Source organism: Hydra vulgaris, chromosome 10, assembly GCF_038396675.1.
Source record: "Hydra vulgaris chromosome 10, alternate assembly HydraT2T_AEP".
NCBI classification, from domain to species: Eukaryota; Metazoa; Cnidaria; class Hydrozoa; order Anthoathecata; family Hydridae; genus Hydra; species Hydra vulgaris.
Genome location: NC_088929.1, coordinates 2732199 through 2746227, shown reverse-complemented (window position 1 = coordinate 2746227; position 14029 = coordinate 2732199). Strand labels below are relative to the sequence as shown.

Genomic DNA, 14029 nt, shown 5'->3' with positions numbered 1-14029 from the left:
ATATTTTTTGAGGTTTTGTTAATAATTTCAATACATAACGATTCGTAATCGTTAGTAGTTGAACTTAAATTTGGTTTAACTTTGAATAATATTGAGTTTTTTATGTATATACACAAACCCCCACCTTCCTTATTAGATGCTCTAACTTGATGAATTACTTTATAATTAGGTAATTGAAAATTAGAATTGTTTTCAATGTTTTTATCTTTACACCATGTCTCACTTAGACAAATTATTTGAAATTTAATGCCAATTTTATATAAAAGTTGTTTTAATGACTCAAATTTTTTTTGAATACTTCTAATATTAATATGAAGCATTGAAAAATAGTTATCCTCCATTCCATTAGCAATTTTTTTAGAATTTGGGTCATAATATAAAGGGTTAATATTTTTAATTATTTCATCATTATTATAAAAATTAATATCAGGATCCGAATAGTTGTTTAATAGTATTGACTTTTTTGATACAAATGAATTAAAATTTATGTTTGTTAAAACAGTTTCATCAGCCATTTTAAATCAGAAATAACTTAAAGCAATATTAAAATTCAAAAAGTAATATAAAAACGTAAGAAAATCATTTATCATTATTTTTTTTTTTATAAATTCTCTAACAATAAGCTTATCGTATATAACAACGGAATACTTACCATTTATCCTGTGCAATTTGCTTTCTTCAAGAAGTTTCTTTCTTATTGTGGAAGTTTCCAGCGAAAAATCCTCGTTGATATAAATTCCGGATCCTTTCAGTTTATTGGCATTTTTTAGGATTTTTACTTTGTCTTTATGGTTAAGTAACTTAATTACAATTGTTCTTGGATTTTTTTTTTCAATAATGCCAGTTCTATGCGCTCTTTCTATGATTACCGCATTTACATTGAGATTATTTTCAAAAATGTTTATTATTATTTTTTCCGTATCATCCCAACTTTCGTTGTCATTTTCTTTAACTCCTTCAATTCGAAGATTATTTCGCCTTTGTCGATCTTCCAGCTGTCTAAATTTATTTTTTTCATTCTCACCTATATTTGCATTCGATGACTTTTTTTTCCAACTCGCTCATTTTTTTGTCATTGCAATCTTGATAAAACGTTAGACTTTCCTCAATGTCTTTTTGTGTTTTTTCAAACTTTATCAACTGCTTGTTAGTTTTATTTTGATCAGCGTTTCGGTTTACGTTATCTTTTTTTAACATTTCACAAGTTTCCTTTAATGTACTAATTTCTTTCAGCAATCCATCGATTCGATCATTAGTCAGTTTTAAATTTGCACTTATTAACGATAGTATATCATTTTGTTGTTTTTGGAACATTTCTTGAAAAATTTCCCTAACTAATTTTATCGAGACGTCAGTGATTTGTTTTGAACTCATTTTCGATCATTTATCACACAGGATTCCCACCAGATAAAAAAATAACTCAGTTTTTAATTTTGAGTTACAAGCACTGGCGTAGAAACAGGGGGATGGAAAAACGATTGCCCCCAAATAATTCCTAATTTCTATTTTTTTAATTTAAATTCTGACTGCCTTGGCTCCCCCCCCTCCCCATCTCCCACTTAATTTCTAAAGAAGGTAAAGGGCTTTTCATGATCAAACTTTGAGAAGGGTTGCATTATTGTTTGCTCTTTACTTTTACGTGGAAAAATGGTTGCAAAAGCAAACATATTGAATATTGAATATAGTTAACTAAAAAAAGACATTCATCGTTGCTACTGAAGCTAAAAAGACTACTTTTAAAAAGCTAATTTTATTCATAATATTGAGTTTAAATGGTATAGATATATAATTTCTGAATCGAGAATAAATTTCAAGTAAAATAAAATAAAAAACAAAGTTTTGATTTTTTAAAGTTAAACAATGTGCCACCTTAAATTTAAATAAATTTAAAAAAAAACATGAACATCTTTTTTGTTTATTTATACACGGTCTGAGTCGCATGTTCTCAGGAGTAGTCTGATAATATTTTAATTTGTTTTAAACTTTTAATTATTCAAAAAATAAACCAACCGCTCTCCACTAAAAACGAACGCCGTGGCCCATAAGTGCGTAAAAAAAAATATACAATTAGGGTGATATTTATTTACACCCCAGAGCCTAAAACTTATTTTATACTTAGTAATGTTTTTAATATGTTTGTGGCTATGAAAATAGCCGTTTTTAATTGCTCTTCTTAGGAGACTTTCTCAGCGGAGTCAAATGTTAGGTATTTAAGAATTTTTAAAAATAAATTTTTTTTTTTTTAACACATGGTTTAAGCTGGATGTTCTCCGGGTTTGTCTTTTGGTAATGGGATTTAAGAATACTTTTTAATTGGTTCGTTGGACAAGGAATTGATTGATATATATTTTTCAGTTTATTGAACTCCATGTGTATTGACTCACCCCCTTGTTCGCCATAAAATCCAAATCCCGCTCTCCATTTTTCTAAAAACAGAATAGCATGATGTTCCAGCATATGCAACTTTGGCGAAACTGAGGCCTCAGGCCAATTTTCCCGATAAAATTGCATTAATTCGTTTATCTTCTTTTCTGAACAATTTAAATATTAATGTAATATAAGTTATAAAAAAAATCAGGAATAGCACTAAAGCATATTTTACATTATAAAAATAATAAAACTTACTTAAAATACTTAATTTTTCTGCTGAAATAGTATTTTTGGATGAAAATATGTAATAACATTGAGCAAATTTATCAAAGAGCTGCTTGTATTGTTTGCTAACTTCAATTGATTTTGTATGTATTTTTGTCCCTGAATACCCACTGTCATAAACAAACTTAGGAATAGAGTTGCATAACCGAAGTATTGAAGGTTTCTAAATAGAAATATATTTTAATAGTTAATACTTACTTATTTAATATTAACAACAAATTATAGTTAATATAAAATTTTACCCTGTTTATAATAAAATTTATTAAATAAAAGTTAAAAAGTAACATAAAACTTAAAAAGTAACGAAAACTTAAAAAGTAACATATTACTTTTAACATTTTATGCACATGACTTCCAATAAAACTTTTTCCATGATATGCTTGACGTTGAACATTAAACTGCTGTAATATTGTCTCGATCATTTGTGTGCAAGGTCCCTGACCCTTCTTTAAAAAATATTCTTCAAGAGTATTACATAGATTTGTCTAAAAAGAAACTCGTAAACACTATGCATAACAAAAATAGAATGACTTTAGGTTTTAGCGCATTGTTTAAAATGATGCGAAGGTTTTAGCGCATGGGTTAAAAATGACTAAAAGGCTTTTTAAAATTTTTATAGAAATTATACCTTTTTAAATTAAAATATATTTTTTGCTCCTTATTTTTTCTGATCCCTCAAAACCCCTTACGTCTGGGGCTAAAGCCACTTTTGCTCCCCTCATCACGTCACTGTTATTAACAATTGAGGTTCACATGTAACAGCAAACTAAGTATTCGCATAGCTAACATCAGCATTTCAAGTTTGAACTTACTTGAGTGCTTAATAAAATAGGGCATGAGAATTTGAATTTTACGACTTTTAAAGCCCTGATTACACTGAATGTTTTTATTTTATCCATTGGATATAACTTCTGTTAAAATTTAACAAGTGAAATTTATAATACCATGTATTCTTATTTTGAAAAATGTACAGTTTTAAGAATACAAACTTCACTATTAAGAAATTATAACTAATAAACTCTCAATTCAAAAATTACCTTTTTTTCTTTTTCATTGTTAAGTAAGTCAATTTCTTTTAAGAAAAGAGATTGAACATCGTCTACATCATCTGAATTGCTAACTGCAGCTAATAAAATGACATCATTAACCACTTGAATTTGATCATCAATATTAAGAATGTCTATTTGAAGATTCCACAACTGCTTTTGTTTATTTATAAAAACGTCATACTCTTCTGAGCATTTTATGCTGCTTTTTAGAGGTTCAGCAGCCATCATTATGTCCAATTGATGAACTTCTTCTTCAAACATGTTAAAAAAATTTAAATAAATACCAAGAGCCATGTGTAGACTAGGTAAAGACACCTAAAAAATTAAAAATAATTTATATAAAGTATAGCACTTTGATATTATTTTTGAATATCATGCTCATAGTGATTTTTCACTGTCAAAGTAAAAAAAATAATCAAAAATCACTTGGTCTAGTGGTATTTTTAAAATTGGTTCGCTTATCACATTATTTAAATTTTTTGCAATACTCTTTAGTCCTCCATTTTTCATAAACCTTTTATGATCTAAACATAAATCTTCCAATGTGCGATATTTCATTTCAGGGTCAATACATTTCATATCGTTTGCTGTCGCATAACAGAAAAGACAACAATGCCACCCTCAAGAATAAAATAAACAATATATTGATAAGTAAAAATTAAATTACATTATTTTATATTATTAAACAGGGCCATCATTTTGAATTTTTAGGTAAGATTATTGATAATTGGTTTTGTGATTCAGTTATCTCTCTGATTTTCCTGATAAAGAAAAACCTATTAATTAAAAATTTTAAATAAAAATACCTGAAGCTCCTGAAATACCATAAAGTGCACAAAGAAACTTATAATCACCAAAAATGAATACTCTAATATTTCTATCCCTATAAATAAAACTAAACGTGTTATTCGCAAATGATTGTAATAAATCTATACTCTATAAGTGTATAAAGATTATCAAATGAACAATATATTTTTTCATTATCAATATATTTTAACTACTATTCATCTTATAAAGATAATCTAAATAAAAATAATCAACAAAATAAATAAAGATCTAAAAAAAAAGGTGTAAATAAAGATAATCAGCTTGTTAAAGTCTTTTTTTTAATCTCTGAGTTGCTTTGTAAAAATGCCTTCACTAGTTTTACTAAACATAGCCCAAAAGATACCTAGTTATGAAGGCGATGCAAAACAAAGGGAAAAAAAAAAGATTTTATTATACTTTATCGCAAATCGCATTTTAAGAAAACTTACTTATACTTCATTTTTTGTAGATCTTCTATTTCTTTTTCAAATCTTGAAATGGCAACTTTAATATTGATTTGATAATCCTTTGCCTCAAAAATACTAAAAACAATAGTGTTATCTTTGCTGTTTGGGTTTATGGTATTTGCTACTTGGTAAGTCATTTTAAAACTTCCTCCGCCATAATCTCCTACTATTTTAATCTGTATCTCTTTCTCAGGGAAAAACTCGTGATAATGAAGACTTTTACAACTATAGAAAAGTTATAAAAAATATATATATATTAACAATATATAATACATTAATATTAACAAAAATTGGCTAGTGATGATGAATGTACACATTTTAACAGCCTTAATACAAAACCCTCACGTATTTTACATCACATTTTGCATTAACTTATCATTATATTGGGGGTCAAATATGTTTTAGTGTTAATATGCTATATTGTCGTACTTCTATTTGTATTTGATTAAAAATAATTTTAATATTATTATTTATATTTGATCAAAAATTATTTTCAGTTCATAAAAAATAATTTAAAAAAAAAATTGAGATTTATTCAATACTTTATTGAACACAATCAATTTGTATCAGATAAAACACACTACAACTGAATTATGGATCTGAAATATCAACAATTGTTGATGACAGCTGGTTTAGAGACCAACTGGCAGTTGCTGCATGTTAAAAATATGAAATTATTTTTTTAAATCAACCCAAATTTTTTTATTTCAACCCAAATCACCTTTCTAATTGAACAAGATGTTTGAAAATATGTGTTTGCAAATTTTCAATATAACCGTAAGATGCATCTTTAATTTCAAAGGTTCCTTTGATTTCCTTTTCAAATGTAAACGGGGCATTTTCTACAATAAAGTCACACCCAGACAGTTTTTCACTAACTATTCGTTGTGAAGCATGTGATGCTGTTTGTATATCAAAACTCTTCAGCCATCTGTAAAAATTATTCACAATATTCTATAAAAATAAATAACATTTTTAACTTAAAAACATGCAAAAAATAAGAACCTAGATATATTTTTAAGCTTTTCCCAAGGTATGCAGAGATCTGCTTTCATAGCTACCATCTTAGTTGCACTAATTGTGACTTTAATATTAGAATTAGCCAATATTTTTTCTTTTGTTTCTGATGGAAGTGAAATCAGAAGCTTTGAGGACTGGCTACAAACTGCGTCATTAGATGGACCAGACACAACTTCTATATTTCTTTTGACAATAGCATTTCTTTGCCGTACAGTTGCATTTGATGCCTCATTGCTTGCGACATATGCCTTTGGAATAGATGAAAACAAAACCGGCTAAAAAAAAAAAATCTATGAAAAATATTTATTAAATGTTAAATATTTTATTAAATATTATTAATTATTTAATTTACTATTTAACAATTATGAAATATTTAATTTACTATTTAAAAAAATAGAACTGAAAAAATATGAAATTGATTTCCCACCACTTTGTTTCATCTTTTGCTTAAGAATGTGGTATGTAGCATCTTCAACTATTCTTGGGATATGACTACTAGCTGTTAGATTAAAAATCTCTGAAATGCTATTGTTAGAAGTATACGATGATGGTGACAAACTTGATGAAGATAATGGTGATGACAACAATATTGAGACGGGTTGTGTTAAAGATTTTTTATTGCAGGCGAGCTTATGATGTAAATACACATCGTATTCTTTTACAACATTGAATTTTGTTTTACATATAATACATTGAACAGTCAACATTTGTATAAGTGAATTTGTTTTATTGCTGGTCACGAAGTCTTCAGGCAACACAGATGTATCACATTGTGGGCATAAAGATTCATTAATGTACTTTATTTTAACATTTTCAACTAAACAGAAAAAACAAAACAAGTGTTCACATTTTTTTAAAGACACCGGTTGCTTTAGTATTTTATCACACAAATTGCATATGCATAGTTGCAAATAAGGATTGAATTCATTTTTCAAATCACTACTATCTATTTCCATATTGTGTATTGTGAAAATGTTTTCTTTTAAAATGCTAAACATTGAAAAAGTCCAAACTCTTTCACCTATTCTAGGATGGCCAATAAACTTTGTTTTATCTCTTATTTGAGATTTTGAAGCATTGAGACCTTGACTCAGTTTTTTTACCTGATGACAAGTAAAACAGTCATCACAATGATGTGTCCATTGTGTACACAAAAGCAGAGTGGTTGATGACTTTCTTTTGATTACAATGTTAATTGTAAAGTAGCATTTGTGACAAATGTTTAAAGGGTGAACCCCTTCCACATCTGTTAGTTTGATGTGAAAAATATTTTCAATTTTACTTTTTTGGATGGCTCCAATAAAGTATTTTTTTTAAAAAACAAAACAACCACAAACTCTGCAAAGGAGATTTAAATTCTTGATATGCAAATCCATCTAAAATAAGTAAATTTATAAATAAAATATTTCAACACAGTATTAAAATAATATCAAAATACTAATTAGAATTCAATACATAAATTAAATCAAAATTTAAAATTGTAAAATTAAGTAAAAAATAATCACTATAACAAAGTTATAAGTGCATACAATAAATTCATTGTATATGTAAAAAAATTGTATTTAAGACCCCCCTTATAGTCAGTAAAAAATGAGTTATATGCAAGCCCAAGCACTATTCTTAACCCTAACCATGACTGTCTAAGAATAAGATTTTGGAGAGGGTATTTTTTTTATATACAATTTAACAGGGTACATTAAATACATGTCTACTGACTTCTTTTATATAAGAAGTCAGTAGACGTGTATTTAATGTACTTATTAAACTCATTTTTACTGACTATAAGGTGGGTCTTAAATACAAAAATATTAGAATGCTAATCAAAAAATAAAATTTAAATAAAATATAGTAGCTCAATAAAGAAAAAAAATTATATCACAGGTAAAAATTTTAATTTATTACAAACTAATAATAACTCGAAAGATCATAACTTTTGTAAAACTTCTTATTGTTGACCTGTGAAAATGTTAATTTTCAACAACAACAAAAATTGTAACCTGAGATGAATAAAAAGCATCAAAAAGATAAAAGATTCATAAAACTTCTTACAAAATTTCTGTCTAATTTTAACGCTCAAATTTTGAAAAATATCAATTTAAAATGTATAAACAAACAACAGTATGATACCTATAAAAGTAACTTAGTTTTAATCGTAAAATTATACATATGCATATCAATTTTCGTTGATTCTATATAAAAAACGGTACTACTATAAGTATTTTTCCCAAAAATTGTATTACAACAAAGAAACAAAAACAATTTATGCAAATAAATTAGTTGCTAAGAAAAGTTAATTCGGTTTCGAAGGTCCACAGCCATTTTGAAAATTATTCAACTTGCTTTATACCAACGTGCTTGCGTATAATAACTTGGCGCTTTTTAGTAAATTAAGTTTTTATAAGTGACTTTAGTCTACAAGATCATTTGTATTTTCAGAGCCGTGGCTAGACTCCCCCACACCCTAACCTGGGGGGGGGACAGCAATTTTAGGGGCCCTTTTGTAATTAGAAATTTTTTTTTTCTGTATTTTTTATAATAAGAATATTTGAATATATATATAGTTACTGTTACTATTATTAAAAAAACATGGCCTTTTAAACACGATATTACCAAAATCCAATCGTGCGAAGAAATATATTTCTATAACTCGCATATTTTATTAGGTGCGAATATATTATTATTTGTATTTAGATTACATATTTCAATGTTTATTTATTTATAAATTATAAATCGTTTTTTATTTTTGGCGATTCACAATTTATCTTGGTAATAATTTATTTTATTACTATGCTATATGTTATTACTTTTGCTTTAATACTATGAAATAAAAAGTCTATTATTTGTTTCAATTAAATCATTCGCATTGTTTTTAAAGAAACAAATGTATAGCGTTGGAAAACTGTTACGTTTTGCATTTGTTTATTTTAAAGTTCAAATGGTTATAAAGCCATTATCATTGAACTGATTTTTTTGTTATTATTATTATTATTATTATTATTATTATTATTATTATTATTATTATGGGTTGTTAGTTTTTTATATAAAAAAAAACAAACAATGAAGGTTTCTGCAGCCAGGGAGGAAATCGCAAATCACCCCAAGCTAACACATTTTTTGAAACCATTAGTTCAGACTAGAAGTGTTTCGATACTAACAGAAACTACAAATAATTCTGATTTTCATTATTTGAATACTAGAGTAGAGTCAGATAGGTTGATATGCGAGTCTACGTCAAATGGCATAACAATTCCGCCTATTTTTCTCAGTGATGATCCTTCCGAGTGGCCAGATAATGTTTCTGACGCACAGAGGTGTGACATTGTTAAACGTGTTTTCAAAAAGATCGAAATTGATTTTCCATACAATTTAGAAAGAAGACGATTTTCACTGAATTATTATAACCGCAAGATGAAGAATGGAGAAATCTTTGAACGCACATGGCTCATATATTCTTTGAACAGCAATAAAGTGTTTTGTTTTTGTTGCAAACTTTTTTATAATAATAATGAATATATATATTTTAACGTACATTAGTTATAATTTTTGGTATCTTTAAAATATAACTTTGAAAACTTCTCTGAACTTAAAGGTTTAATTAAATAACTTTTCCCTTATTTAAAATAAAAAAAATTAAAAAACAAATACTAAAAGAGAATTACAGAAACTATACGGTTATGTCATACACCATGGAAATAATTAGACAATTAAAAGCACTAGATTAAAACAGTAGGTTAAAAAAGAAAATAAACAGTTTCTACGAATGTAAGAAATGCATAAAACTCGTATAAAAAAAGAAAATTAATTAATTTTTCCAAAACTGCAACTATTTTATTTAACAATATAAGAAATTATATGCATATATGCTGCATGTTTCTATCATAACTTGTTACATCCTAAATTAATAACAATAATTTAAAATTTAAAGTATTTAAATCATTAAATAAAAAGTTGCGCTATAACAACTACTAAGTCGGTCGGAAAATATTTCAACTGAAACAAAAAGTTACAACGCTGTACACATTTGCAAATGCACAAAATTAATCGTGGTGTAACAACGCTGAGGGACGGGAGAGTTAAGCAAGGGGGCGGGCAGTGGGCATGTTCCCCGCTCTCTTACCGACGAGGAATGAACACCTGGGAAGGCTTGTCAAAAAAACTTAAAGAACACGAAACATGCAGTGCACATTTCAAGTGCTTTGAACAATGGATGACTTTACGAAAAGGTTAACTGATATTTTCTTTAATTTATTGCTTTGTTACTTTTTTTTTCTTAATTAATTTCTTTTTCCTCAATTTTGGTAATGCAGACATTGCAAATCAAGCTACCATAGACGAGAAACAACAAAAGTTGCTTCATAAAGAGCGGATATTTTGGAGGGCTGTGTTAGAAAGGATACTAGACATTACCTTATTTCTTTCTGCAAGAAATCTTGCATTCCGTGGTTCAGACACAGCCATTGGTTCAAAGAGCAATGGAAACTTTCTTGGGGTGTTTGAATTACTGTCTAAGTATGATACCGTTCTCAATAAGCTTATGCAAAGAATTCAGGAAACCAAGGAGCACTACTTGAGCAATGACACACAAAACGAGTTGATTAGACTTTTAGCCAGGGAGATTGAATCCAAAAACCTTTCTAAGGTAAAAAAGGCAAAATACTATTCTATTATTTTAGATTGTACGCCAGACGTTTCGCACAAAGAACAAATGAGTATTATTCTGCGATCAGTAACATGTACTCCTGGAGTAGGTATCGACATTTCCGAAAATTTCTTTGGATATCTCACAGTAAATGATACCACTGGAAAAGGGCTTTTCAATGCATTTTTAAATCAGGCAAAAAATTGGGATCTAATTATTTTAGATTGTCGAGGTCAATCTTACGATAATGGTGCTAATATGAAAGGAAAAGTAAAAGGTGTTCAAGCAAGGTTTCTGGAAATGAATCCTATGGCCTTATATGTTCCATGTGCTAACCATTCACTCAATCTTGTTATTGTTGATGGTGCACTGTCATCCATCAGTGCAATTTCTTTTTTTGGTGTTCTTTCAAGGTTATACACGCTCTTTTCATCGTCTCCTCCTCGATGGGAAATTTTAAAATCATGCGTGGCAATTTCAGTCAAGCCACAATCAGATACCAGATGGGAAAGTAGAATAAACTGTGTTAAACCACTTCGCTTCTATTTAAAAGAAATCTTAGAGGCACTTGAAAAATTGTAAGAACATGCCTTAGAAAAAAGAGATAGGGCAACAGCCACAGAAGTACGATCGCTGACAGAATATATTAGAACATGGCCTTTCTTATTATCAATCATTATTTAGTATGACGTTTTATTTCAAATTAACAAATCAAGTAAGCTGCTTCAGTCTTCTGCAATCTCTCTCGACATATTAGCTAGTGAAATAGATGCAACAAAAGCGTTTCTTTATGAGTATCGCAAAAATGGATTTTCTGACGCACGTGTTAAGACATCAGAAATCGCAGAAGTATTGGGTATTGAAAAGGTTTTTTCGATGGTGTGTTCACGAAAAAAAAAAACGATTTATTCATACGAGTGTGCTGATCACACTTGGCAACCTGAACATCAGTATAAAGCAGATTTCTTTTTGCCACTAATTTATATGTCAATTGCATCAGTAAAAGAGCGTTTTGAACAGATCAGCATTGTCACAAAGCTTTATGACTTTCTTTACCGATCTGAGAGTCTTATCAAAGCTTGTAATGAAAATTCTCTGTCTGCTTATTGCAAAAATTTGCAAATAAAGTTTGCTGATATAGATTCTGAGGATTTAGAATCGGAGTTAAAACGTTTTGTCATAGTTATAAAGGAAGAAAAAAATGCTCTCCTAAAATCTGCATATGACTTCCTAAACTACATCTACAAAGAAAAGCTGCAAGAAACTTATCCCAATCTAGTTTTTGCGTTACGAATCATTCTTACTTTACCAGTTACTGTTGCAAGTGCAGAACGTAGCTTCAGCAAGTTAAAACTAATAAAAACATTTCATAGGTTAGTATAAATAATCCTGCTTCATTATACATAAATACGTGTAGCTTTATTTATTTGTATTTTTAAATAGATCAACAATGGCCGATGAACGTTTGTCTTCCTTAGCAATGCTGTCTATTGAGAACGAGGTTGCAAGAACATTAAGTTATGAAGGCATAATAAATGAGTTTGCAAGCATGAAAACACGTCGCAAACCCTTTTTTTGATGGTTTGCGACGTACTTCTATTATCTGCGTAATGCATTTACAGTAGTTAAAGGAACTCTTCACTAGTAACTCTATATCAATTTAACAATAATAAAATATATCTAATTAAATTTAAGCGTTAATTTGATTGCATTTAGTCTTATGAACGGCGACCTTAAAATATGTCAGGTACCCAGCTGTTTTGAAGTAATCTGTAAAATTTATCCGCTTTTTTAGAAAAAAAAAAAAAAAAATTGAGGCCGTAATGGCTAGTTTTTTTTTTTTGGGGGGGGGGCAAATCCACAAGCCACGGCACTGTGTATTTTTCAAACAATATAATATTGTTTAAATTATTCTTATTTTTATTATTATTAATTCGATAATTTTCAAATTAATTTTTTTTCAACTTTAATTTCTTTATTCATTTTTGTTTTTTTTATTACATAAAGACATTCTTTAATGGAATGGTTGATTTTTAATTTTTATAAATTTTTATTTTTCTGAAATTGCCGTTACCAATTATTACTTTTATTTTGTAAAATATACGAATGGCGGGGGCAAGAAGGAGACAAAAATAGTCTTATTGCCAAGCCCCTAAACATTCATACATAAAAAAGTCATTAAAAACTTGTCATTAAAAATTGATGATCATGCGTTTTTCTGAATTACCAAATCGGTTAAGATTACTTAACAGCATCTTTAACTAATAGTATTATTAATAGTTACGTACACATGAGGTCTTTTAATGTTTTGTTAAAAACCATATTAAACTTATTTAAAGACTTTATGGTAACCAATAATATAATGATGTCTACTTGCGTAAATTTTGAGATGTAATATTAATATAATTATGAAAAACCAATGATTTTGGCTAATAAATATACTTTTTGTAAATAAAACATACTTCAGTGCCAAACTTAAGTATGTTCTTGTTTATATCACACTAGAATGTTTAGGAAAATGCTGAAACAACCACCTTATTCGGTTTAGGAATAAACTTTGTATAATCATAACCTTTGAATTTTAAAACCTGTTGGCTTAAATTTAGTGTAAGAAAATAAAAGTTACTAATTTATTGCCCTCACATTTGTAGTAGGAATGGTAAATGTTTTAGATATTTTTTTTTTCCAGGCTCCAATCACCACAAGTTTTAATTCTTAATCTACGTATAAATCATAGCTTAGCTACAGCTTGGGTTATAGCGGCCCTGGGACTAATTGCTTGAGGGACCGTAAATGTTGCAACACTGGCCTTGCTGTAGTTAGACCATTGGTACTACACGCAGATAAAGATATTTACATAAATAGTCTTAAATTTTTCACGTCCATGAAATACCGTAGTTCCTAAAACCAGGGCCGGATTAAGACTTCCAGGGTCTAGGGATACTTTTGAGCAGGTGGCTTATTTTCTTATTCAAGTGGCAAAAAAACCTTACAAAATAAAGCATCTTCTTCATATTTCGGAGCTCCTAAATTTGCGGGAGATAGGGCTGTAGCCTCCATAATCCAGGACTGGTTTAAAATTTTCCTCCTTAGTTTTTCAACAATAAAAACTTTTACGCAAAAAACATGTAAAATGAACTAACAATTATATCAATTATGTCCTTCAAATAGTTTACCCTTTTTGAGTCCTTCAATGGTATATGGACCTTCTCACTGCTGTGTTTCAACTTTGTCTGAATTCCAGACCTTTTGAATGGTTGAATATTTTTGAGACAGATAGATTCAGAGAATGGTTATTATAGCTAAACCTATCATGGACTGGAACTAGAGCGGGTTTTAATCATGGGCAAAAACCTATTATTGATATTTTCAAACTTTACAAGGAAGAAATA

At 28.6% G+C, this 14029-nt stretch overlaps 2 protein-coding genes across 2 annotated transcripts; one reads left to right on the top strand and one right to left on the bottom strand.

Moving 5' to 3' along the window:
- Positions 1-521: 521 nt before the first annotated feature.
- LOC136086048 (uncharacterized) lies at positions 522-7376 on the bottom strand. Its single transcript, XM_065808315.1, has 11 exons — positions 6426-7376; positions 5984-6273; positions 5700-5909; positions 4961-5203; positions 4511-4587; positions 4131-4324; positions 3693-4019; positions 2985-3140; positions 2626-2818; positions 2385-2531; positions 522-1024 (listed from the first exon to the last, which is right to left on the bottom strand). Exons 2-11 carry the CDS (start codon positions 6040-6042, stop codon positions 522-524), a joined length of 2109 nt encoding a protein of 702 aa, XP_065664387.1. The 5' UTR covers positions 6043-6273; positions 6426-7376.
- A 2748-nt stretch (positions 7377-10124) lies between these two features.
- Positions 10125-12216, top strand: LOC136086047 (zinc finger MYM-type protein 1-like). Its single transcript, XM_065808314.1, has 4 exons — positions 10125-10221; positions 10306-11215; positions 11354-12010; positions 12081-12216. Exons 1-4 carry the CDS (start codon positions 10125-10127, stop codon positions 12214-12216), a joined length of 1800 nt encoding a protein of 599 aa, XP_065664386.1.
- Positions 12217-14029: the final 1813 nt, after the last annotated feature.

What these genes read in the sequence shown, in the direction of transcription:
- LOC136086048 (XM_065808315.1), bottom strand. Translation starts at nt 6,042, where the DNA reads ATGGTAGCTATGAAAGCAGATCTCTGCATACCTTGGGAAAAGCTTAAA. An exon ending in TAAAAATACCACTAGACCAA is followed by an intron (nt 4,020 to 4,130) that starts GTGATTTTTGAT and finishes TTAATTTTTTAG; the next exon opens with GTGTCTTTACCTAGTCTACA. An exon ending in AGAAAAATTAAGTATTTTAA is followed by an intron (nt 2,532 to 2,625) that starts GTAAGTTTTATT and finishes TAAATTGTTCAG; the next exon opens with AAAAGAAGATAAACGAATTA.
- LOC136086047 (XM_065808314.1), top strand. Translation starts at nt 10,125, where the DNA reads ATGAACACCTGGGAAGGCTTGTCAAAAAAACTTAAAGAACACGAAACA. An exon ending in ATGGATGACTTTACGAAAAG is followed by an intron (nt 10,222 to 10,305) that starts GTTAACTGATAT and finishes TTGGTAATGCAG; the next exon opens with ACATTGCAAATCAAGCTACC. An exon ending in TTAGAGGCACTTGAAAAATT is followed by an intron (nt 11,216 to 11,353) that starts GTAAGAACATGC and finishes TAACAAATCAAG; the next exon opens with TAAGCTGCTTCAGTCTTCTG.